The 25,412-nt window shown below is 49.3% G+C and overlaps 7 protein-coding genes across 7 annotated transcripts; 5 read left to right on the plus strand and 2 right to left on the minus strand.

The window, feature by feature from the left end:
• Window positions 1-3,376: 3,376 nt before the first annotated feature.
• Window positions 3,377-5,424, plus strand: DEU56DRAFT_283261 (uncharacterized protein). Its single transcript, XM_041345469.1, has 7 exons — window positions 3,377-3,476; window positions 3,537-3,866; window positions 3,928-4,054; window positions 4,114-4,244; window positions 4,327-4,457; window positions 4,543-4,552; window positions 4,611-5,424. The coding sequence occupies exons 2-7, from the start codon at window positions 3,599-3,601 to the stop codon at window positions 5,366-5,368; spliced, it is 1,425 nt and encodes a 474-aa protein (XP_041209733.1). The 5' UTR covers window positions 3,377-3,476; window positions 3,537-3,598; the 3' UTR covers window positions 5,369-5,424.
• A 1,629-nt stretch (window positions 5,425-7,053) lies between these two features.
• Window positions 7,054-8,906, plus strand: DEU56DRAFT_283379 (aspartic peptidase domain-containing protein). Its single transcript, XM_041345470.1, has 6 exons — window positions 7,054-7,404; window positions 7,458-7,501; window positions 7,554-7,783; window positions 7,840-8,145; window positions 8,199-8,369; window positions 8,421-8,906. The coding sequence occupies exons 1-6, from the start codon at window positions 7,165-7,167 to the stop codon at window positions 8,885-8,887; spliced, it is 1,458 nt and encodes a 485-aa protein (XP_041209734.1). The 5' UTR covers window positions 7,054-7,164; the 3' UTR covers window positions 8,888-8,906.
• A 796-nt stretch (window positions 8,907-9,702) lies between these two features.
• On the minus strand, window positions 9,703-16,653 carry DEU56DRAFT_911578 (CHAT domain-containing protein; the record flags this gene model as incomplete). The annotated part of the gene is made up of 8 exons (XM_041357304.1): window positions 9,703-10,182; window positions 10,227-13,269; window positions 13,839-14,143; window positions 14,298-14,516; window positions 14,569-14,931; window positions 14,983-15,543; window positions 15,591-15,720; window positions 16,034-16,653. 8 exons carry the CDS (start codon window positions 16,651-16,653, stop codon window positions 9,703-9,705), a joined length of 5,721 nt encoding a protein of 1,906 aa, XP_041209735.1.
• Window positions 16,654-17,338: 685 nt separating this feature from the next.
• DEU56DRAFT_705650 (uncharacterized protein) lies at window positions 17,339-17,742 on the plus strand (the record flags this gene model as incomplete). The annotated part of the gene is made up of 2 exons (XM_041347404.1): window positions 17,339-17,552; window positions 17,609-17,742. Coding segments are annotated over 2 exons (348 nt in total), but the record flags the coding sequence as incomplete, so codon positions are not given.
• Window positions 17,743-17,787: 45 nt separating this feature from the next.
• On the plus strand, window positions 17,788-20,584 carry DEU56DRAFT_734588 (uncharacterized protein; the record flags this gene model as incomplete). The annotated part of the gene is made up of 7 exons (XM_041348392.1): window positions 17,788-18,120; window positions 18,176-18,377; window positions 18,432-18,660; window positions 18,713-18,842; window positions 18,893-19,068; window positions 19,119-19,648; window positions 19,944-20,584. The coding sequence occupies 7 exons, from the start codon at window positions 17,788-17,790 to the stop codon at window positions 20,582-20,584; spliced, it is 2,241 nt and encodes a 746-aa protein (XP_041209737.1).
• Window positions 20,585-21,084: 500 nt separating this feature from the next.
• On the plus strand, window positions 21,085-22,002 carry DEU56DRAFT_941326 (uncharacterized protein; the record flags this gene model as incomplete). The annotated part of the gene is made up of 6 exons (XM_041358917.1): window positions 21,085-21,158; window positions 21,217-21,387; window positions 21,450-21,533; window positions 21,590-21,652; window positions 21,705-21,869; window positions 21,927-22,002. 6 exons carry the CDS (start codon window positions 21,085-21,087, stop codon window positions 22,000-22,002), a joined length of 633 nt encoding a protein of 210 aa, XP_041209738.1.
• Window positions 22,003-22,391: 389 nt separating this feature from the next.
• Window positions 22,392-23,759, minus strand: DEU56DRAFT_941337 (TPR-like protein; the record flags this gene model as incomplete). Its single annotated transcript, XM_041358918.1, has 1 exon — window positions 22,392-23,759. A coding segment is annotated over one exon (1,368 nt), but the record flags the coding sequence as incomplete, so codon positions are not given.
• Window positions 23,760-25,412: the final 1,653 nt, after the last annotated feature.

The raw sequence follows: 25,412 nt of genomic DNA on the forward strand, positions 1-25,412 counted from the left end.
TATCCTTCTTTGTTCTTCCCGCGTTCTATCGCCTCTCGCCAATGGACGGATGGCGCATAGCGTTTATATCGCCAATCGTATTTGGCGCATTGCGTTCTATCGCCCATCGCTGGCGCATTGACACGGCGTTCTACATATCTATCGCCAATCGTCGGCGCACGGCGTTCTATCGCCAATTCGTCATTTGGCATCGTTTGGCGCATGTACATCATTCCGCGTCTGTAAATCAATCTTGCGTTTCCTCCCACCGCAATTACATACATACCATACCCATGCATACGTACCTTGTTAACGTTTCGTCATTTGTGTTGTTTGTTCTTTTTCGTCTTTTTTTTTTTTTTTTTTGCTGATTGGTTTTGGTTTTTTTAGTTTGGTTTTTTGGTTTCGGCACATGCACATATCGATATCATACATACCACGAGATTTCTCACATGTTGTTTTTGTTTGCCTCACCCATCCTCATAGTATACGTACGCGTTGTTCGCTTTTCATGGTTTTATCACGTTGCTCGATGGCTCGTCTCATACACGCTGTTCACTCACCTCACTACACGCTGTTCGCTCACCTCACTACGTTGTTCGCTCACTTCACTCATAGGCTTTGTTTTACATTGCATGACTCTGACTTTGACTCTGACGTTTGCTATCACGCGCATCATCGTTCTTGTACTGGTACCCTTGTTAATTGTACTTTACACCTTTGTTCATTTAGTACTCTCCTCCAATCAATATCTTTGGTTTTGTCTGTTATAATGCGTGTCCATGTCAACGACGTTCACGGCTTTGTGTCAACGTTTTGTATATGTCAAGTTTGTCACAGCTGTGTCATGCTAGCTACTAGTAGGGTTGTGTGCTTTTAGTCAAAAGCTAAGCGCTAAGCTTGTGGGTTTTTAAAACATTTTGGTCTGCCGACCTATGACATGTGTCTTATCTATCAAGTACTAGGGCACTGGCACACGCGTACTGCGAAATCGCAAGTATGGCGCAATAGCAAGTAACATCTTTATTCCAGCTGTCATCTCAGCACTCCGCTTCTGTGCACTATCCCAGCTGTCATCTCAGCACTGCGTTTCCATGCGCTATTCCAGCTGTCATCCGACGATCGATATCGATATCAACATGGCGAACGTTCCTGAAGCATACATAACGCCTCATGACCACACCAACGCCCGTCGAAGCTCAAGGCTTCCTTCCTTCTCCCTAGCTGGCTAGCTGGCCTGGGGAAAATCCCACAATTCCCCACGACTCGGGCCTTCATCGAGAATTCGAAGGTTTAAACCTGACTCGGAGTCCGAACTCGGCTGAGGTCATTCCGTCTTTACTTTACAAGTCAAATTATGTCTTGTTCGCCTTGTGCGAGCTTGCGTTTAATATCGATGTGATCCGAGTACCATCATGATCATCGTCTTTCCCTGCTGAGCGCTGAGTTATGCACTAAGCTATACAGAGGCATTAATCGACGTAGCGTTCCTTTGTCAAGACGCTGGAAAATCCCCATGAGAACACCGCGTCAAGTCCAAAGAATCTAAACCACAAGCAGTCGCTTGGAACTCGGTATAGAATCATGGGCATCATATCTTAATCACATCTTATCAATTGATGTACTCGTTCGCTGGGTTTACAAAGGTTGGGAGTTTCTCAGGCTTTAACTTTCGAAGACTCGAAGGAAAGAAAAGTTTTATGAGTCGGAGCTCGGAGCTCGATTCGGGAAGGACTCGGAGGAGATTTCGCGGTGTTTGCAGTGGTTTGCGTGGAACTTAACTTGCTCGTGTGCATGGATCATGATTAGCACCAGTTGCGAAGGTACGTGGGTTCAAGTTGTTGGAACTCGTCGTTGATGCATACATATATATGCGTATATATATATGTTCGAAGTGATGTGACGGGCGATGTGCTGATCGGGCCGTACTCCCTTGTGTCATTTATGGTTTGCTGATCTTGGGCAAGGTGCAAGCGCCGCGGCGTGACGTATCTGTCAAGTGCCCCAGGATCGCTGGGAATCGCGAAGCCAAGTCGTACACGATGGTCCTCCCGCGGTCACGGATACGGTACGAACGCTTGTACGTGCAATAATATTTGTGCGTTGACGCTGCGATGCGCAGAAGATGTTGTGGAGACTGACTCGGATAAGCTAAAGTCTTTGCCGTTTCTATCTTCTGTGTGTCCTCTTGGGCTTCCAGTATACTCGTACGTCCTCTTCTACTCGTGCATTCTCTTCTCATGATCATATCGATGCATCTTCCTGCGAAAGGTACGTACGTCCATGACGAGTGAAAGTTTGGGGAAGCTGAACTTTGTGCGTAGGCGGCAGAAGAGCGATTAAATCGTTGACGTGTGTCAGTCACGCCGTGCCTTTTACACGGTCCCGAAGTTCTACTCGTGCGTCTTCTGCTCATAATCAACGCGGATATTGTTCCTGTACTTCCTGCGATTACTACGAAAGGTGTGTATTAATGAAAGCCCGAGGAAGGAGACCGACTCACTCGAGTTATCAGCGGCGAGGCTCTCTCTTCGTTATCCAAGACATATCAGAACGAATCGCCCTGAGCACTGAGCTGTAATTCTCGCACTTCAAATTCTCGAACGCACAGAACGCCACAAAGCAGAGAGCACTTCGACTTCGTTGATTCACAACCGATCCGAATCGAATATTCGCGATGGCACAAGGTTGTCGCGGGGCCTGTACACATTGATCCCCGCACCGCGTTCACAATTGTTGAAAACATCCGCGGCCAATGGTTCTCACAATAAGCTTCGGAACATTTTGAGGCGACTTCGACGTTTGCTAAAAATATTGTGGTGTTCTCTTTGTGTCATCCCGGTGCGCCATATCACTTGGGGTTTCTCTCTGGAATAAGCTTGAGCCCCTTCGTTGAAGTATATCCGATTTGATATTCTTGAGGGCACCAGTCGTTCCCCGCGTTTAACAAGACCCCCGCGGCCGATGCGACGCCGAGTTGACCTAAAAATATTACTTTGTGTGATATATACCGAATAGAACTGGGGCTCCTCTGTCGTTCCGTTTCTGGAGGTCGGGTGGGTATTGTGGGGATGGGGATTTTCCAAGATACCTTGTCGGACATCCGGAAGAAAATTGAGAGTCTGGTACGTGGGTACGTGAGGCAGCTCTCAAACATCTGTCACAAACTCTGATATTATTCCATTGTATTCTCAACGACGCGAGCCGACTGTAACGGGGCTCTAGTGCTGTAAGTGTGTGCGCCACGACATGCGCAGAATGTCCATGATAACATATGTTCATTGCGTAACCCTCGAAAAACAAAAGGCAACGAAGGTCTCCGTCGGGAACTTCCGACCATAACGAGAACCAGGGTGGACGCGGGGCAACCATGCGAGGGCAGCGAAGCCCGAACTTTCATGTAGAAACTTTGACAGGAGAAGGTAATGATAAGATAGATGACCGGCGGCAGTCGCGGCAGCGCCGCGGTAATGCATCCTTGTGCCCGGCCGCCATATGTAGGTCAATCTCCGCCCATTTACTCCATCAAGTCATTTCTCAGGGGTTCTTATCCTCAGTCCCTCGTCCCCAGTCGACCGCAGAACACCATACGAACGCCAGCTAAACTCTATTCAGCTAAATGCAGCTCACGGCAAGGATCCCCACGGCAGATGCCCAAGCCCAACGTGCTGCGGCGACCAAGAAAGTTCTCGCTGGGAAATTATTTGACCCGTACACGCTCGAACTTCTTGAAAATCAAGCCATAACGATATGCAACGACTCTGGAATGATTCTCGATGTTTCACCATTCTCAGAACCCGGCAGTGATTTCGCGTCCTTTGATGGTGAAGTAATAGACCTACGGCATTTGACTGTTTTACCAGGCTTCGTCGACACTCACGTTCACTGTGAGCGCACCACTTTCATTTCCGGGACAGAGGCTCATCTCAGGCTGCCACTTGCTGTCAGTCTTCTTGCATCCGTACGCGGAGACCTCATGGGAGGACCAAGTTACCAAAGAGAGCATCGTCGAGCGCACCATCAGAGCCACAGTGCACGCCAAACGTACCTTGATGGCAGGCTTTACGGCTGTGCGGTGCGTCCATCAGCCGTTCTCGCGTAGTTCTCCGTTCAACGGTAGCATCCTGTTCCTAGGGATCTAGGTACCGAGGGTGCAGGGGACGCTGATATTGCGCTACGCAAGTGTTTATCGAGCCCTGGGGCCCTCATACCCGGCCCGAGGTATTTTTGTGCCACACGAGCAATTGCGCCCACTGGAACGTACGGTTCGTGTGTCCGCCGGTTTATTGATTTTCAAACATGTGCTTCCCCTGTCGCACTTATCACTCATGCGAGGGACCTGGACAGGTCCAAAGAGTTCTCTCTATCTAAACAAAGAAGGCATCGATGGTGTCACCGGCGTTGATGTGGCAGATGGATCGCAAGAATGCATAAAGGCCGTCCGGAGGCAGATTGGCGCGGGGGCTGATTGGATCAAGGTGATCTACACGTTCTGTCATCATAACTGCGGCAAGGCGCTCATATATACCTGTTCGTTTCCGTTATGATTGCAACATTATACAGATCTATGCAGGTAAATGAATCCTGGTTTGGATGAGATCTCTCGGTCATCTCCGTTGACGCTGTCCTAGACTACCCCATTCGATCGCGGGCTTCTGAAGTATCGCGTAGGGTTGGGGCTGCGTCCATGCGCACATTCGAACTTGATGAGGTGCAGGCGATGATCTACACTGCCCATGCATATGGGGTCAAGGTCGCCGCTCATGCGACGAATAGGTCAACCATTATACCTCTGATCAATCTCAAAGTGGACTCCATCGAGCACGGATACGAGATGGGCACCCCTGCCATAACCGCGGTCGAGATGTTTGAAGAATATAAAGGCCACGAAACCAAATATGTACCTACCCTCGCGGCGTATTACACCATGAGCCAGGGGAAAGGAGAGATCTGGGATCACGCCGTCAATTCTTTCAAGGCAGCCTTGAGACTGAACTTGGACAATATTGCATGCGGAGGCGATACTGGGGTTTTCACGCACGGAGCCAATGCGTTGGAGCTCTCGCTCATGGTCCGTCTGGGTGCCGATTGGAAGAAAGTGCTTAAATGGGCAACTTTGGGCGGCTGGGAGTGTGTACGATCAAGGATGTGGGAAGGCGAGGCAGGAAAGACCCGACTCGCCCAGGTCGGCGATCTCAAGGAGGACCCAAGGATAGTTGGCGATAATGAAGTCCCTTTTGGGGCTGTGAGGAGAGGGTTTATCGCTGACTTGATTGCAACACCGGGAAACTTTGCGGCAGATTTCGAAGGCGCGGTGTCCGCGGAAAGCATACAGTTTGTCATGAAAGGTGGCAGGATCTATAAACGTGATGGTCTACCTCTTGTGTAACAGGTACTTGTAGTATATAGCTTTCGCGCTACGCACAGCGGCGATCAGGATGGTGACGTAGAGCTCCTTGGGTATAACGTTAGAAGTGCGTACTCAGTTGACCACACGGCGATCATGGGGCCAAGTTGCAGTGCGACGTGATTGATATGCCACCTGGACGCCCAAACACCGGTAAAACTGTTTCGAAAATATTGAAATGGTTCATTTCCGTTGGCCATGTAAGGGGGGTTTCAGCTGGGCGGCGGGTGCTCGACCACAATGTGGCAGATTCTGATAAGGTCGCCTTGAACCACAGGACTTTGGTGATCGATATAGCAATTTCAAATTGGGGATGGCGTGAGATAGCTTAATCAGCAACTATACAGCTTCTCAGTCACTCAAATTCCATCGTTCTTTTTTTTTCCTTACATACCAGTACAGCCTCATAAGAAATGTTGGCTGAAGTCAATTTAGCGCTGCATACCCTCTCCCAGTCGTAGCTTCAAGCTGCCTGCCTTTACTCTTCACCAATTTCAGCGCGCGATGTTAAATCATAGTCACCCAGAGCGAAGGACATCCAGCAACCTCGAGTTTCGAAGTAATCCCACAGACCAGTCAAGGCCCTCGTTTGTATTTTCACAGTGGGGGCCTGTTACGTTCGTGGAATATGAAGTTGGTCCAGTCCGCTTGCTGCGAGGCTTCGTTATGAAGTCGAGCAGACCAACAGGTGGTTGGGTCAGATGCGTCTCTGCAGAGTTGAGGTCGGCGGCTTTCTTTCGTCGAGCTTGTAGTTTTGGGACAGACAAATTTTTGTAATTATATTTATTTGAAATGCAGAACTTTGATCTCTCGCTATTTGAAGTTTCTGAACTTCGCACCAGGAGATTCGAAAAGCTTGTCTTCGATGTCGTTGGTTGGGAAAGCTCCACGTTGCTCTTAATATGCACTGATAGACTAACCATCATCCATGGGGTGCGTCCTGGCCTCCCTCCATATCCTGCTAGGGAATGGTCGGTGGCTATGCGGGACAGTCAATTCTCAAGATAAACGTTGTAACTGTTTCATTGATTAATATTTCTGACACAGTTACTGATGACATTTTCCACCAGTGGCAGCGCAAGAGACCACGATCCCTTTCTCGCTAGCGTGGAAGTCGTTGCCCGTCATCCTTTCAACATGCCCTCAGCTGCATTTGGGCAACCCCGCGAGACGGCTAGGCATTTCAATTCCTTCGTCGCAGACGATTTTCCAGACACAATGATTGGGCCGTGGACTATCTATCTGTTTTGTGGCAGTCGGACTCGTCCGACTTTTGCTAGGCATGCTACATTCAGGTCGTCTTGTGTGATTTGCAGCAGAGTGGAGCGACGCAGCTTGACACTGCACAACAAGTTGTGTACTTTTGACTCACATTTTTTGGGGCACGCTAACGTGGGGAGGTCATTCGACAGATGGTTTGCATGTGCCTGCGACAGACTGGGGCTCCGGGACACAGTAGAAAAACAGCGGACAGCTTCGTATGGGACGGGAAGACCAGATCCTGCGAGTCGGGTTAGGTTTCGAACTCAGACAGCATCTAACGAGCGTATTAGTAGACCGGCCTTTCCTGAACGAGACAAGGTAGAAGAGAAGACCTTCAGATTAAGTTATTCGAACGTTACTCGCTTTGACGGCAACGCTAACCAGCATGGGTGCATGACCTTAGGTTTGGGCGGGACCGAGGTACTGTGCAAGTTTCTTTTTCCTTTTGACGCCACAGATCGTTATCATCTCTCTTTTATCACTTCCTCTCTGTCTTGCTCTCCGCTTGTTTACTGATGGTTTCTCTACCACTTGTAGTGATCGCACTCCTCCCATTCACTCTTGCTGCTCACCAACCGGATGTACGCGTTGTTCATGCCCCAATTGTGCGACGAAGTCATTCCAACCGAGTTGCGAACTTACCAAAAGCTGTGGAAGCATTGCGGAAGAAGTATGGTTATGAAGCAACGAATTCGAACGTGAGGAGCACAAATTCGAAGCGAGCAAGCACTGCTGCAATTCCCATCACGGACGAGGTTCGCAGCTCAAGCCTTCATGTAGTTCACGCAATTGACCATAATTGTGTTAGGAAAACGATTCCAGTTACTCAGGCGTTGTGAGCATTGGAACTCCGTAAGTTCAAGTTCGAAACATAGCAAAATTCGTAAACATTTGTTCTTTGAAGACCACAGAACTTTAATCTTGTGCTCGATACTGGCTCTTCTGATCTTTGGGTTGCAACAACCTCATGTACCTCTTGCGGATCAGATGTTCCCAACTTTAACCCCTCAAAATCGTCGACATACAAGGCTACCTCCTCCCTCTTGGAGCTTGATTATGGTTCAGGATCGGCGCAAGGTATTATCGCCCAAGATAGAGTCACCTTCGGGTCCTTCGAAATGTCTCAGGAACTACGTATGTCTGTCTTGGCGACTTAATTTGATTCAGACCTAACCTTGTTTTGATCATAGTCGCTGTTACTAACATTACTTCTGGCTTGATCGACGATGGACTCTCAGGCATCATGGGTCTCGGGTTTGCCTCTATTTCTGGTCTCCAGACCACCCCTTTCTGGGAAGCCCTGTATAACGCCAATGATCTCTCAGAACCCTTGTTCTCTTTCTACCTTGAACGTTATGTCAACCAACCAAATCAGATTAGTGCTGCCCCGGGCGGTATGCTCACTCTCGGAGGAACAAATTCGAGTTTGTACCAGGGCTCCATCGAGTACATGAACCTGACCGGTCCGCCATCATATTGGTTACTCTCTGTCAGCTGTTAGCACCGTCATTCTGTCGTGTCATCAGTATACTGAATGATAAATTTGCAGCGGTCACTGTACAGGGCAAGACCATTACCGTTGACCCACCTAGTGGTCTTGCTGCCATCGACACGGGCACTACCCTCATCGGGGCACCCACACCCATTGCTGCAAGTATTTGGGCTCAAGTCCCTGGATCCACAGAGCTTGCTGGAGATTGGCAAGGCTTATATGCATTCCGTTAGTATCTGTCCGCACTGCAGGATAAGCAGAAGACTCACTCATTTCTAGCCTGCGACACTAATGTCACAGTTCACATCTCCTTCGGCGGTACCAACTGGGCGATCAGTCCCCTGGACATGAACCTCGGGACACTCAACGACACAATGATCGGCAACGCGAATACCACTTCTCAGATGTGTGCTGGCGGGATCTTCGATATTGGCATTGGCAGCACTCCTGCTTGGATTGTCGGCGACACGTTCCTGAAGAATGTGTACTCCGTTTTCCGTGCTAGTCCTGCTGCCGTTGGCTTTGCCCAGCTTGCCAGTGGCTTGAGCTCTTCAACCGGACCTTCCGACCCGAACCCAGTGCAGGTGACTGGCTTGACACCCCTACCTACTAGTACCTGCGCAAGCTCGAGTGGAAGTACGACGAGCGGTAGCACAAGCTCTGGATCTATTTCTTCTCACAAGAACATCGCCGTATCCCTTACTCTTCTCGCCTCCGTGGCAGGCTGCTTCACCCTCTTCCTCTAAGCAGAGCCTATGCACACTGTACCTATACATTGGGGATTCACACATCATCGGACAATACTTGTATGATGTATAGATCATTTATTTTCTTTTGGTGGACCAATATTGCAGGAAGGCAGCTGACCGTACAATGTATAGATCTTTTTTTTTTTTCTTCTTTTGACGCACAGTGCGCACATTTTACGACACCATTATCCTCTGTATCATGATTTACGCATTGGCTCGAAGCTTCGCAACGTCTCAATTTGATTTTCTGCTTTACACAAAATACATTTAGAGTGAGAGCGAACGTTCGACATCATTCGTCTGTGGTCTGTCTTGCATTTTTGTGCCGCATATTTAATTAGCTGGGAGTGCGTTCAAGAATGCCAGGCCCTACTGCCATGTAAATCAGTCGGCTTCTTCGTTATACGACTGATGATTTGCTGGCTGATATATCTCCAACCGCACACATGCAGAAATCTCCGTGATTACGCCGTACTGTCTCGAGATCTCGATGATGTGGCTCGCTCGTACCCTAAGTGGTACCTACATGAACCAATGATGTAACTTGTTCATCCTTACGCACAAATCACTAGTGCATATTAGAAGTGATCACGTTTGATTCTGAGGCTGGAGAATACAAGTTGCAATTATGCATGTGTACAAATCGGGATTGGGAGGTACTTATTCAGTCGTCTGAAAATCTGAAATAACGAACAAAGTATCTTGCTGGCAACAGGCTACGGTCCATAGACATGGCTGGATGCTACACGCGATGTCGTCAGATTGTCTCAAAAACGCTTTAATCAACAGGATCAGAGGACGCACAAAATTGATCATATGCTAATATGCATGAACACTATGCGCTGCTCCAATGGCATGTCCTTGTCACTAGCCAACGACTGGATCGCTCGGTGCAGCGCACGGGCAGCCCGCTTGGAATTCATCTTGCCATCCCCACACAAGTTCTTGTAGAATGCCTCGACTAAGCGCTGCACCGTACTATCATTGACCTCCCATAATGTCCCAACTACACTCTGTACCCCAGCAAATTGAAGGCTAGCCGCCAGGTGTATGACTTCGTCAGGTGTATTGGCATCACCGACTGCGGTTTCACATGCAGAAAGAAAGGCAAATTCATGTCGAGACAGATCCGTTTGTGCGATATCAAGGAGTGAAAGGGGTTGGTCGCGCATGAGAAATGCCGAATTGAAGGGTTCTGTATAGTCCTGTGTGCCGTGACACGAAAAATGAAGACAAGTATTGTCTCGCAATGCATCCAACGCTCTCGATTTCGTTGCCTCAACGCTCGTTATCTTGGTGAAGGAAACAGTCGGAGGACGGGCAAAAGACTCCACACCAATTCTAGCTCAGGCTCCACACACTCCAAAGTGAATGGATGGCCAGCTGGGTGATCCTGGCCGATGGCAGCAAAGGGCACTGACAGGGATCTGTCATGACTTCTGCGAGTCCTGATCAGGGCGGTAAGCGATGGCGTGTATGAAGAGATATACAGCTGCGAAAGGGACTGTCCGTGTGCCCTGTACTCGCCAGCAGCGTGCAACGGCAAGAAATTGAAGGCACCCGTCGGGCACCACCATATCCGGGAACGTGATGGTGCAAATCCGCTCAGATGTTCGACCACCGGGTGGACGATGTCATTCCATAACTCCCTCAAAGCTTTCATCAGGGCTGAGTGGATACTTTTGGGAGCGGGCGTGGGGGCAGCTTCGGAAGTGGGTGCGGGAGCAGCGTCAGGGGGGTTGGGAGCGGCCTGTGGTTGACTTGCCGATTGAAATCTGTGCACCAAATTTTGTAGTTTCTCCAAATTGATACGGAGTTTAATGCTTATCGGAGGTTGGTTGTGCGGGATTATAATGGCATCACAAGATGACTTGCTTGCGACGAGCACGACAATAGGCCCATCACGAGCTGCATCTTGGAGATCGGAGAACAAGGGGGGAAGTAGAAAGCGAGAGAAGCCCTCGATATTCCGAATCTCTTCTACAGTTCTATTCCAATCCTCCACTAGACGTCGGTACCGGTTTGCTTCAGCTTCTACATTGACTCTTGGGGTCTCTTCTTGATGATTCGTAGGAGGTGTATCAAGGAGGGAGCTGAGATCTCTGAACTTCTTCATCAGGGCCACTGCGTGATCGCCGCGATCTCGGAGGCCATCAAGAGGCGTGCGGAGTCGTGTCATCTGGGTCCAAATGATAGTCCTGCCTTGTTCCAACAACTCGACAGCGCGACACACATCACCGCTAAGAAGAGCACATGATGCAGCATCCACGGCAAGCGTTCGTGGAAAGTCTTTCATGGAATTGTGACGAGACGATACTGAAGCTGTCGCGGACATGTAAGCGTCGAGAAGCTGCATGGAAGTTGCATAAGCCTCCAGTTGAGTATCATGTGAATATTGATCGGCATCGTGAACCCAGCGTAGACTTGCTCGCAGGCGAGGCTGCAAACCTCCGGAGACAACATCTGCTGCTGCCCGACGATGATGCATGGCAGCATTCAAAGTGTCAGTATCTTCGGCAGTCCTGTCAAGTCCCGATTGATGAAACAACAGATAGACGGTAGCTAATGAGTGATGGACCGTCAATTGACGAGGATCATGTTGCGTCAACAGAGTCAATGCACAGCGGAGATTCTCTCGTGACTCGCGGAGGTCTTCTCCATTGCGTCGGTGCTCGAAGCGTGTAGCGAGCACAGTCGCAAGATTATTTAATGACGCGGACCTCTCTGGGTGACCGATTGGATATAAAGCCAGCGCATCCCTGTCAAGCATGATAGCCTCATCTAAGTCGTGGTAATTGCCTCGGTGCTCAAAGCGGTCAATGAGCACACTCGCAAGGTTCTGTAATGAGCCGGGCCTGTGTTTGTGACCGACTGAACGTAAAGCCAGGGCGTCCCTGTTAAGCATGATAGCCTCATCCAGGTCTTGGTCCTTGCCTCGGTGCTTGAAACGGGTAGCGAGAATATTTGCAAGGCTATTGGATGACGCGGACCGATATCGGTGACCGCATGGGCACAGATCCAGCGCGTCCCTCTGAAGCATGATAGCCTCATCCAAGTCTTGGTCATTGCTTCGGTGCTGGAAGCGGATAGAGAGCGCATTTGCAAGGTTATGTAATGAATTGTGCCGATGTGCATGACCGACTGGATATAAAACCAGTGTTTCCCTTTGAAGCATGATAGCCTCATCCAAGTCTTGGTCATTGCCTCGGTGCTCGAAGCGGAAAAAGAGCGTAGTTGCAAGGTTATGTAATGACGTGGACAGATCTGGATGACCAACTGGACGTGAAGCCAGCGCATCCCTGTGAAGCATGATAGCGTCATCCAAGTCTTGGTCATTGCCTCGCTGCTGGAAGCGGGTAGAGAGCACATTCGCAAGGCTATTTAATGACGTGGACTGATCTGGGTGGCCGACTGGATGTAAAGCCACGGTGTCCCTGTGAAGCATGCTAGCCTCATCCAAGTCTTGGTCATTGCCTCGGTGCTCGAAGCGGATAAAGAGCGTAGATGCAAGGTTGTGTAATGACATGAACCGATCTGGATGACCAACTGGATGTAAAGCCAGCGCATCCCTGTGAAGCGCGATAGCATCATCCAAGTCTTGCTCATTGCCTCGGTGCTGGAAGCGGGTGGAGAGTTGATTCGCAAGGTTACTTAATGATATGAAGCGATTTAGGTGAACGGCTGGATGTAAAGCCAGCGTCTCCCTCTGAAGCATGACAGCTTCATCCAGATCTTGGTCATTGCCTCGGTGCTTGAAGCAGGTGGAGAGTACATTCGAAAGGTTATTTAATGATCCGGACCGATTTGGGTGACCAACTGGATGTAAAGCCAGCGCTTGCCTGTGAAGTATGTTAGACTCATCCAAGTCTTGGTCATTGCCTTGGTGCTGGAAGCGAGTAAAGAGGGCAATCGCAAGGTCATTGAATGCCTTGGACCGATTTGCGTGACCGACTGGACGTAAAGCTAGCGCGTCCCTGTGAAGTATGATAGTGTCGTCCAAGTCTTGGTCATTGCCTCGGTGCTCGAAGCAGCTAAGGAGCACTTTTGCAAGGTTATTTAATGACATGGAGCGATCTGCATGACCGATTGGACATAAAGCCAGTGCATCCCTGTGAATTATGATAGCCTCATCCAAGTCTTGGTCATTGCCTCGGCGCTCGAAGCGGGCAGAGAGCACACTTGCAAGGTTATTTAATGATGAGGACCGGTTTGTGTGACTGACTGGACGTAAAACCAGCGCGTCCCTATGAAGCATGATCGCCTCATCCAAGTCTTGGTCATTGCCTCGGCGCTCGAAGCGGGTAGAGAGCGCATTCGCAAGGTTATTGAATGACGAGGACCAATGTGGGTGACTGACTGGATGTAAAGCCAGCGCATCCCTATGAAGCATGATAGCCTCATCAGTGAATTCACACATTACTTAGCTTCCCTTTTTCGTAACTTGCTGCCGGGTAGTTTCCCAAAAAGGAGCGGACAAGTGACTCATAAGAATGGTGACACCAACTTATTATTAGCTTGCCACAAGGCAATTATAAGTGGAATAAGTAGATGCCTCCTCTCGGCGGGACCTTTTCAGTCCTTATTGTTTCACTTTTGCGCACTTATTTTGCACCTTTTTTTTGCACCAATGCAGTACATTCACTTATTTTCTACTTTGTTTGTACATTTTTGAGGACTTATTTCACACTTAGTAAGCGAAAAATGACTGCATTTCAAACAAAAGTACTAGATTAATTGAGAGAAAAGGGAGGGAAAGCTACACGAAAGTACTGGTAGGAGATATTTAAATGTACGAAAAAGTGAATAGCATGACTACTGGTAGTACACGAGACCCCGGGCTGGAAGCAGCAGTAAAACGTTGACAAATTGAAGGAGTAATCTACAAATAGTAGTACCAAAAATCGTTAGTTGCGACTAGAAGCTCAAAAAGAAAAAGAACGATACCCACCAGAAGATGAGTGCACGCTCGTCATCGGAGTCGTTGTCCAGAACGACCGGCGCATTACGCCCCCTCATGGCAGCGAGTGCCTTCGCGCGTCCCCAGAGTTCTTGGACGATTGACTCTTCGAGGCGGTTGATAGACTTCATATAGTTCCTGGTTGCTGAACCGAAGTTGGTGACCGAAAAGGCACTCCGAGAACCGCTATCCTTGCCCGTGGCTTTGTTGAGAGTGTGGGGGACCTTAACAGCCTTCCCTTTACTGTTGACGCCGAGTGTGGGGTGATGCCCGATAATTTTGAGGGCACGTTCCAACTAAAACGTGACAAATAAGTTAGCGGTACTATGAAGCGAGGGTGGAAATACACGCCGCCGCAGTGATAAGACCAATAGCGCCCCTCGCATGTGTTATATCTGTTGGACTCCTATGCCTGTTGATAGCGCCCGAAGTACTATGACCGTGCTGCACGAGGACCTCGAGAATGAGATCGGACTGAAAAGGTTTTTGGAATTTTCCATCCTCTGTAATGTGACCATACAGGAATCCAAACTTGAAGAGTAAGCTATTTGCGAAGTCTTCGCGGTCTCGATCGGTCTCGACATCATCCTGCGACAACATAAAACTCGCAAGTACCGAGACAGCGGAATGACTGATGTTATGGCGCCAGTCGGACAGCCGTTGGAGAGCCTAAGAAAAATGCAAAAATGATTAGATACAAGTAGCATCAAAAAGTACTTACTATGGCAATGACAGGTCCGGTTGTAGTGACTGTATGTGTGATATCCCCGTAAACCACGTTCCAAATGTCCTGCAGAATATCGCGGAGGGTCATCTCAGGAATAGACCAGACCTCGTCCCGATCTCCGATGGTGAGGATGAGAGTAGGTATAAACACGCTACTCCACCTAGTTGTTGCCCGATGACCTCCAGGAAGGTTTGTGATCCTGTAATGAGAGCGGGGGAGGATCTCCACTATAACCTCGTCAGGGTTCGCGGGATCAGGTGTTTCGGCGGTTGCGATACGGGAAACGCTCTGAGTGTTTTTACCGGAGGGCTTTGGCCTCTTTGTGACGGGGGCTTTGTGATTGACACCGACACCAGTCTATGGATTTCGTAGTCAGTAAGATGTCATATTAACACAACGAAAGCATACTACCCCAGACGTTACCTGCAAGGACACAGGTTTGGGTTCGGTCTTGACTACGGTCTTCTTGTGGTGATCAACGATCTCAATTTCAGATGAGGAGTCGTCCTCGATCATAGGGTCGTCCTCGCTGATCATAAGGTCGTCCTCAATCATCAGGTCGTCCTCGAGCAGGTCGTCCTCAATATCCGCGTCCTCGATATCCGCATCCTCGACATCTGCGAATTTCCGCTTTACACGTGTTGCTGGAATGGTAGGGTGGGATGTGTGGGCTTGGGCGAGAGGCCGGGGGTCAACGTCATAATACCCTTTGGGAACCTGTGCAGAAGGGGGTGGTTCGAGATCAGATTCTGAATCCGAGTCGGATTTATAAAAAACCAGGGCAGGTAGGGGAGCCTGTGCAGGTGCCTCAGCGTCCATTTCAAAATCATTGTTCGGGGTCGTGAAGGTATCATCATAGACGACGTCAGGTTCGATCGCGGCGAGCTGCTTGGGTGCCAGATGGGCATTGTGGGGGGCTAAGTTTGTGGGCACTGCAGTGCCAGGGACATTGGGAGAAATCTTGACGCCCTGCAAATACAATTAAAACATTAGAAATAAGATATAGATGAAGTCACCTGAGTAGCCCTCAATTTTGACATTCGACAAAGAGCTTGAGAGCGCTCCATTGATTCGTCTAAATCATCGTCATCAAACAGGGTAGAAATAGCAAGACCTGTCAATTTGTCAGCCCCAGCATCAAAATTGCTACTGATTGACGTGAGCGGGGCACTGCTGCTACTGATAGTGGTTCCCCTGGTGAGCTTAGAGGAGGGAGCAGAACTAGAGATAGCGGACTCCTGGATGGAAGACGCTGCAGAATGTCTGGCCTTGGAGGACGGCTTTGAACCGCCAGCGGGAATGTTCGATCACCAGTCCAGGATATGCCCAGCAAGTTGGAATTTTTTAGGAGCCGGTATAGAGCTATCAGCATCAATATCACGGACCATGAGATTGAAAAAAAAAGAGTTGTTTCAGTCAGATAGAGCCTCATGGTTAAGGTAAGAAATAAACGCCTTACACATCAGACACTTGGTTATCATGATCACGTGCCTCTGTTGATTCATCGATAAGGCCTGCTGCTTCAATCGCATTTCTCACTGGCGTCTTCACTGGGATTACTTTCCTCCCCTTCGTTTTGCGTGTCCCTGGCACTTGCGCCTCCAACTCCTGTTCACTCCCAGGATTCCCGATGTCAGCACCAGCTGTCATTTTACCTTTAGCTTTGCCGCCCTTGACTTTGGCACCAACAGCCTTATCGGCACCAACATCCTTATCGGCGACAATGCCTGCACCTTCCTGACCACCCGCCGTAGTCATGTTGGAGGTGTCTGAGGCTTTCACGCCCTTCTTTACTGGGCGTGGACAAGGACGACTTGGCTTGGGTGCATCAGCACGCATTGCAGCTTGGTCGGTCTCCATCTGTTTCTGAAATGTGGCAACGCGCTTATGCTTTTCTTGCACAGCTGTTTCACTTGCCTCCTTTGCTTCTTTTTCAAGCTGGTCGTCAGCGGACTTTTGAGCTTTGGTACGTCTCTTTGCGCGGCCTTCACCCCCAGTCAGAATATGTCCTGGATGCTGAGTAGCATTTTTAGCTCGAGTTGTCATGCGTTTCGGAACTGCGCTGGCAGGCTGAGACATGGTATTGATGGATGGGTTGGAAGGCTGAAGAAATTCGAGGGCGATGGTGGTTGACAACAAGGTGAGTTTTGTCACATTTCTTGATAATGTAGTCTAAGCTGACTCTGAATAAATACATCGACCCTACCTACAGTCATGCCCCGGTGCTACTACCTATTAGTTTAGTGCGACCCTTCTGCAGCTGCTATTGACGTTGGGGACTGCATCAATTTTTCCAAAACCTTTCCAGTACACGCATCAAATTGTTCCAACACTTTTCCTGGATGTCAAAGTTCGCCCATGCCATTTCGACGCAGCAACATCAATGTTAGCCGAGACATTTCGCCGAGAGGAAAGTTTCCCACCCCGCTAGTACATCAATTTTCACCATGACTTTTCCAGTTAAATTTGGTCTAGGGTCTGTTTCAGATGCTCAAGTCTGGCCTAAGTTTGCACATCAAACCTAATTTTGGGCACATTGGGCACATTGGTGCTGGTGATTACGGTTGAATGTGTCGGCCTTCGGAATCCTCTTCAATCATTGATTCCAACAGCCCCGCCTGTAGCGCATATGCCTCCCCGCCGTTCTCACAATCTCCTTCAGCTTCCATGCCTAGCTCCAGCCTGCACACGCTGGTTTTGAAATCAGTCAGGTCGCACCCAACACATGCGGGCGCTCCACCCAACTTTACCTGCTTCAGGACTGCCCCCGCAGGATCCTCCCCTACTATCTCAGTCACCACCCCACCATCGAGACTTTTCACCACCCCCTCCGGGTTTCTCACCACCCCCTCCGGATTTCGCACAGCCACCCCAGTCATTGCCTCCCATACTCCCTGAGCGAATTCACGAGGATACTGATGCAGAATTCACTGATGCAAGTGAGCGTTACTATCATACCCACCATTCAATGCTAAACGGTAAGTTCCCTTCAATCTGTCAGTACTCTGTTTTTGACTCAGATTTACTACCTTAGGACGACCATGCACGGCCGAGGGAGCATTTCTGCCGTATGGTACCCCACCAACTCCTGTGCCACCAAAGTCTCCTGTTGATTGGAGTCCATATCACAATAGAACAGAATTTGAGATGGCAGAGTTCACATTCAAAAAGTGCCACATGTCTACAAACAACTTGGATTTCCTATGCGACTTAATGGCTGCGACTCTCGCAAAACACCATGACACCCCTCCATTCACCGATCACAAAGATCTACACAACGTCATTGATGTGACACAACTTGGCGACGTCCCCTGGCAATGTTTCTCGGTTCAATACACAGGAGAACGCCCTGAGGTTGTCCCGCCGTGGATGGATGATGAATTTGAGGTCTGGTATAGGGATCCCCGTGAGATGGCGCACAACATATTGGCCAACCCTACCTACAAGGACGAAATTGACTATGTGCCATTTCGTGAGTATAATGCATCGGACGACATGCGCCGATGGAAAGACTTTATGTCTGGAGATTGGGCATGGCATCAGGCGGTACATATTTAATCTATCACTATTATTTCTCGGGACATGCTAATGTTCTATAAAGGATGCCATATCAAAAGATCCAGAAACCCGTGGATCTACTTTAGTCCCAATCATTCTCGGTAGTGACAAGACTACTGTCTCTGTTGGCACTGGTAACAACGAATACTATCCACTCTATGCCTCGATCGGTAACGTACGCAACAATGCACGGCGCGCTCACCGAGATGCTCTTGTTATCATCGGTTTCCTCGCTATACCCAAAAGTATGTGTGCTAATTATTTACATTTTATTATGCCCCATCTGAATGGCACCCCAGCTGACAAGAAGTATGCTAAAGACGACATGTTTCGGATATTTCGTCGTCAGCTATTCCACAGCTCACTATCCACAATTCTCTCCAGCCTGAAACCTGCGATGACTGAGTATGAGGTTGTGCGCTGTGGAGACGGTCATTTTCGACGCATTATATACAGCTTAGGACCCTACATTGCAGATTACGAAGAACAACTGGTGTTATCCTGCATTGTTAAACGTTGGTGCCCAAAGTGAGTATGAGAACTTGCAATTGGTGTCCATTCATACTGACAATACTTGTAGATGTATCGCACTTCGAACAGACCTTGATAGTGGTGGTGCGTACCGCTGTCGCAAGCATACCGATTTCATGGTCAATGAACTACACAGGGATATATTGTGGGATGAATATGGTATCATTGGCGATCTCGTTGTGAGCAGAACCGGCCGCTCTTCAATACCACACTAATTTGTTTTGTATAGCCATTTATGAATGACTTCCCCCGAGCTGACATCCATGAATTGCTATCGTTCGACCTCCTCCACCAGCTAATAAAAGGCGCTTTCAAAGATCATCTCGTCGACTGGGTAGCAAAGTACCTCAAGGCTGTGCATGGTACCAGAAGGGCGGACGAGATCATGAGCGACATAGATCGCAGGTATGTCACCTCGCTCGCTGGCTCAATCTCATTCTCTAACAATAAGTCAGAGTTGCTGCTGTAGCATCATTCTCAGGTTTACAACAATTTCCTCAAGGCCGTGACTTCAAACAGTGGACAGGCGATGATTCAAAAGCGCTCATGAAGGTCTTTCTTCCGGCTATTGAAGGCCACGTACCTGAAGACATGGTGCGTGCGTTCCGCGCATTGTTAGAATTTTGCTACCTTGTGCGGCGCAATGTCATAACCGAAGATACCTTGAATCAGATTCAAGACGCGCTTCATCGTTTTCATCGCTATCGCAAGATATTTGATGTTGTCGTTCCTACCTTCTCGCTCCCCCGCCAGCACTCGATGACTCATTACACAGACATGATACGACTCTTCGGTGCCCCAAATGGCCTATGTTCTTCAATCACGGAATCAAAACATATCAAGGCGGTAAAGGAGCCCTGGCGGTGGTCGAGCAAGCACAATGCTCTTGGTCAGATGCTTGTGACCAATCAACGCCTTGACAAGCTCACAGCATCACGAGTGGACTTCGATGCGCGAGGGATGCTGACTGGTACTGTTTTATCAAGTGTTTTGGCCGTTCTTGGTAAGTTGTCTATATCTGATTGTCTCCTTGTATACTTATCAGCAATATACAGCGGCAGATGAAGATAGACTAGCTGCACCTGCTATCGCCGCGCCACAACCAGATGCCCATACCATTGAACCGCAACCAGAAAACGATACCGACGACAGTGAAATAGTTGATGGTCCAACCGTACTCGCTTATGTATCGCTTGCCAAAACTCCTCGTAAGTAATATCACGCAATGTCCAAGCTGTGAGCTCACTTGTGTCACACAGAACGAAAACGGGCACATACAGTAGCAGCATTGGCACTTGAAGTCGCTGTTCCGGATCTGCGACGTCTCATTCGACACTTTCTGTTCTCTCAGCTCTACCCCAATGATCCTCGCGACCTCGAAGATGTCCCAGCCGCTAGCTGCCCTAGACATGAAGGCAAGCTCCAGGTCTTCAATTCGGCTGCTGCAACATTCTATGCTCCCAGCGATCCAAGTGGCATTGGCGGCATGCGACGCGAACACGTCCGTGCATGCCCACTCTGGAGGAACGAGTACCCACGCAATGATTGTGTGTTCATCAACACTGATTCAAATGCTGAAGGAATGCGAGGACTCGAAATCGCGAGAGTGACATGTTTCTTTTCTTTCAAACATGACTGGGAAGTATACTCATGCGTTCTCATCCAATGGTTCGACAAGATTGGTGATTGTGCCGATGAAGACACTGGCATGTGGATGGTCTGTCCAAGTCTTCATGAGGATGGCTCCCGGAACCTCGCTGTCATTCATATTGAGACGGTCTACCGTGCAGCACACCTGATACCTGTCTACGGCTCTGAGTACATCCCTCACTCCCTCAAGTTCTATCATTCCTATGATTCTTTCCGTTCATTTTATGTCAACAAATACGCTGATCACCATGCCTTCGAGATAGCGTCCTGACCGCCACACGTGACATAGGTAGGTCCTCAATTCAATCCTCAGTCCGTTGCTAATGGTCAAATCAACCCCGATAGAATGTTCAACTTATCGACACTCGGTGTCTCCGCCTTTGACAAGCCCCCCTCGAGGACAATCGAATCAGAACTCCAACTGCTTCCAGAGTACGAGCGTGACTCGCAACACACTGAGTTTGCGATCTTCGTGGTACACAACAAGCTCAAGAGTCCCCTGCTCCGAACGGGACACCTTCAGTACCCCTAGCTTCGAATCCCGCGAACCAATCAGCCGTCAGGCTTGCACTGTCAATGAGAAGGCCGGTCACCAGACTTCCACTGAGTCCTGGGGTATGGGTCCTCAATTCAATCCTCAGTCCGTTGCTAATCGGTCACCAGACTTCTGCTGAGTCCTGGGGTATGGGTCCTCAATAACGGGACACCTTCAGTACCCCTAGCTTCGAATCCCACGAACCAATCAGCCGTCAGGCTTGCGCTGTCAATGAGATGGCCGGTCACCAGACTTCCACTGAGTCCTGGGGTATGGGTCCTCAATTCAATCCTCAGTCTGTTGCTAATCGGTCACCAGACTTCCGCTGAGTCCTGGGGTATGGGTCCTCAATAACGGGACACCTTCAGTACCCCTAGCTTCGAATCCCGTGAACCAATCAGCCGTCAGGCTTGCGCTGTCAATGAGAAGGCCGGTCACCAGACTTCCGCTGAGTCCTGTGGTACTGGTCGCGCTGTTGCACGTATTCCTCGTGTCGGTCCTACCATCACTCACAAGCGAGTGATCGAGGAATTTGGCGAGTGCAATTGGACCCCCCCTCCCCACCTAACATCACTCACAAACGAACGATTAAGGAATTTAGCGAGCACAATTGGACCCCCCCTCCCCACCTACCATCACTCACAAGCGAGCGATCGAGGAATTTGGCGAGCGTTCGAAGAATTTGGTGAGCATATGTCATTCGTGACGGATTCATGTACGCTGATGATACAATTTTTACAGGTCGACTACGTTAACAAGCGCATTGGCATGCCGCATCACCGCAACAACACCTTCAAATAATCGGTAAGTTCACAACTCGTCAGTTACGAGCTATTTTACTCACCATCGTCTGCAGAAACAGCGTCACGCTACGTTCGAGCGGGGTGTTCCATCTCCTCGATTCCTACGCCTCATCCACCTCCTCAATCTCTTCCACAACCCCAGTGGGGCCTCCACCTGAGCCACCTGAGCTACTGGCTGCCTCTGCCCTTGCATCCGCCCTTGCCCGCGATACACACCGGTATGTGTTGTTTTGCGGGTCCCAGTGTACCTTACTAACATCTACAAACATTTTCAGGGTCAATATCATAACGAGCTGGAGTACGTACTGGATCTTGGGGGCCCATTGCACTCGAGATCGTGTTGATCGCTGATATCAATGAGTCGTTGGTGTTTGATCAGCGGTAGTAGCTGGTATCGAGACGGGCGCTTCACCGTCTTCCCTTTTTGGAAAGCAAGTCCCATCTCTAACAGTGTGCCCTATGATACTAGTAGTACTACTATATTGTAATTTACTTGTTCACTCTAGGCTTTTTCAGCTTTTCAGCTTTTCAGCTTTTTTCAATTGTATGCCTTTTCACGCGCTTTTACTTGTGTGCTTCAACTTGCTGCCTTTCCGGCGCTTTTGTGTCACGTGCTTACTTTTCGTACATGTGAAATCCAGGGCCACAAGTGAATAAGTGTACATAAGTCAATTAAAGGTGGGAATAATATTTAGAATTTTAAGCAAGCAAGCGCCGAGTAATGTGTGAATTTACTGATGCTCATCCAAGTCTTGGTCATTGCCTTGGTGTTGGAAGCGGGTAGAGAGCGCATTTGCGAGGTTCATTAACGACACAGACAGATGTACATGACCAACTGGATGCAAAGCCAGTGTGTCCCTGTGGAGCATGACGGCCTCATCCAAGTCTTGATCATTGCCTCGGTGCTCGAAGCGGGTAAAAAGCACATTCGCAAGGTTGTTCAATGACGAGGGCCGATGTGGATGACCAACTGGACGTAAAGCCAGCGCATCCCTGTGAAGCGCGACAGCATCATCCAAGTCTTGCTCATTGCCTCGATGCTCGAGGCGGGTGGAGAGTTGATTCGCAAGGTTACTTAATGACATAGACCTATCTGGGTGACCGACTGGACGTAAAGCCAGCGCTTCCCTGTGAAGCATGATAGTGTCATCCAAGTCTTGATCATTGCCTCGGTGCTGGAAGCGGGTAGAGAGCGTATTCGCAAGGTTGTGTAATAAGATGGACTGATCTGAGTGACCGACTGGACATAAAGCCAGCGCGTCCCTGTGAAGAATGATAGCCTCATCCAAGTCTTGGTCATTGCCTCGGTGCTTGAAGCGAACATAGAGCGCATTCGCAAGGTTATTTAATGACCAGGACCGATTTGCACGACCAACTGGGATCACATCCAGCGCTTCCCTAAGACACGTGATGGCATCGTCCAAGTCTTGGCTATTGCCTCGACGATCATAGCGAGTGTTCAGCATCAGGCCCAGATTGCACAACAATTGCCCTCGGCAATCATGCATAGTGCCGTAGTATTGCAGTGCACCGTAATGGAGGGAGATCACTTCATCTAAGTCATGGGGGTCATCTCTGTGTAAACACCGCTCTGCACGATGAGCAAGTTGATATGGTGATAACGGAAGCATGGATGTAGCGGGCTGCATCTGCCCAAGATCATGTCCATCCATGCCTCTAGCTCGATGCAGGGCCCATGTCTCGATTACAAACAAAGCTGCTCTGGAAATGTGGCTGTTGGCATGGCAAACGTCGAGGACTTCGCTCAGTAACTCTTTGGCCGCATCGGCATCCGTTTGAAATCCCCGTTTCGAAAAACGCGACAACAGGGCAATGGCAAGGTGGAGCTGAGTGATCGGTCGGTCAGGATGACCAGTCGGACGCAAGTTAAGGGCGTCTTGAAAAAGAGAGATGGGGATGTCGAGGTCGAGGTACGTTCCATTAACTTGACAACTAACAAACTTTGCCGCAGCTAGATTAAACAGTGCTGCAGGGCGGCAGGGATGATTCATGGGGCACAGATCAGAGGCCCGTTCAAAGCGCGGTATGGATTGGTCTAGATCTCTAGTGTTCTTTGTCCTTCGGTATCGTGCGAGAAGACCATGTCCAGCGTCCGTCCATAGTACTAACTCACGCATGTTGTCGGGTGTAAGCTACGCATCACAAGCACTCAGCATCAGAACGTCGGACTGGATTAAGCACTCACGATAGTAAGGGGGCGAAGACCTGTGGCATCATTTCCATAAGAACATCGCTGCTCCGCTGTCATGGACAGCGAAGTGCACGAGGATACGACTTCCTCCTGTTTGGCCTGAAATATTATAGCTGTGATACCCGTCAACATATGCCAGGCGTGATTTACAACAGACGTTACTGACGACGTGAGTTTTCACTGCGATCCAGTAATTCTCCCACGGAGATATTGAATGTGCGGAGGACTTCTCCTTGACCGAGCATGGGATCCAGTTCAAATGAGGCATACACGCTGACACGAACTACAGAAGATGGATCGCATGGCCTAGAGTCCTTCTCAATGCCTGCAGGATAGACGAGATCAAGGACAACTTACAGAAGTATCTGCTCATTCCATTCGACGACACCCTGGTCTACGCGTACAGGTTTGTTGCTTGTCTGGCACTCGATACTGCCAGCCTTTACTACCACATGGAAGCCAGAGGGAATCCGTCGGAGACCAAGAGTCAAATCAGTTGCGCGAATGGCTTAGGGGAAGTCGTCAATATGTGCGGAGCTGAGTCTGATATCACATACCAGTGACGACGACTTGTTGCACTCCGTGGAAGTATCTCTCTCCCGGGTCCTGGGGGTGTTCTGGGTGGCTTGCCTCCTCACCCAAGGCTGGGAGGGTATCATCGAGTGGGTCTGCCGCGGTGTCTGCCGCGAAATGAACGGCAGAGTAGTCAAGGGTTAAAGTGTGATTGGAATGATTTTGGGAAATTATTGTTATGTATTGAATGAAGATAGACGGCACATACTATTCACAGCGACTGGTAGTATTTCATTGATCAGGAGGTTTGTCTCGGGGTCCTGGGGGCGTTCTAAGTGACTCGGCTCCTCCATGGGTGGAGGGCGATCATCCAGAGGATGAGGGACAAAATTTGACATATGACTGAGGAATACAAACTAACACTTGATGGTCAGATGTGTAATGAAGGCCATGAAACAATGCAGTACCTGCAAAGTTCTGACGGATTATGAAGGAGGCAACCACAGCATGCACGTGGCATCCACAACACGCTGCAATGCAGTTCAATGGGGCAGAAGCGGCTCGCAGGACATTGAATTATCTACAGATTCATTAATGGGCGTCAGAATTGTACAGCAGAACCACCTTGTGGGTGTGCCCTTGCTTGAAGCAGCCAACACGAGGAGGCTGCGAGACTCAAGAACAGTACAGCATTCCAGGCTTTTGGATATCGCAAAGCACGGCCCAAATGTCACTGCCCTCAAGCTTCAACCCCATTCCACTGCTGTTAAACAGTATGTTACACGAGAAGAGAGGAACTGACACGAATTCACTGTCTGCCATGCGAGCAGCAGTCCCAACACTTTGCTAGACAGACAAAGGTTCACTGTTCTGGGCTCAAAGATATGCTCAGCGCTTATGACGGAATGGGACAAAGTTCTGATGGTCGATTCTACTTGCACGAGCAACGGAATGACCACGTCTATAGTCGGTTGAAAATAAGCGTAGGGAGCGGAGTTTAAACTTCGCGCCGTGGTAAGTATCCCAAACTCTGACC

The sequence above is a fragment of the Suillus clintonianus genome, assembly GCF_016758775.1.
Source record: "Suillus clintonianus strain FC179 chromosome Unknown DEU56scaffold_26, whole genome shotgun sequence".
In the NCBI taxonomy this organism is placed as follows: domain Eukaryota; kingdom Fungi; phylum Basidiomycota; class Agaricomycetes; order Boletales; family Suillaceae; genus Suillus; species Suillus clintonianus.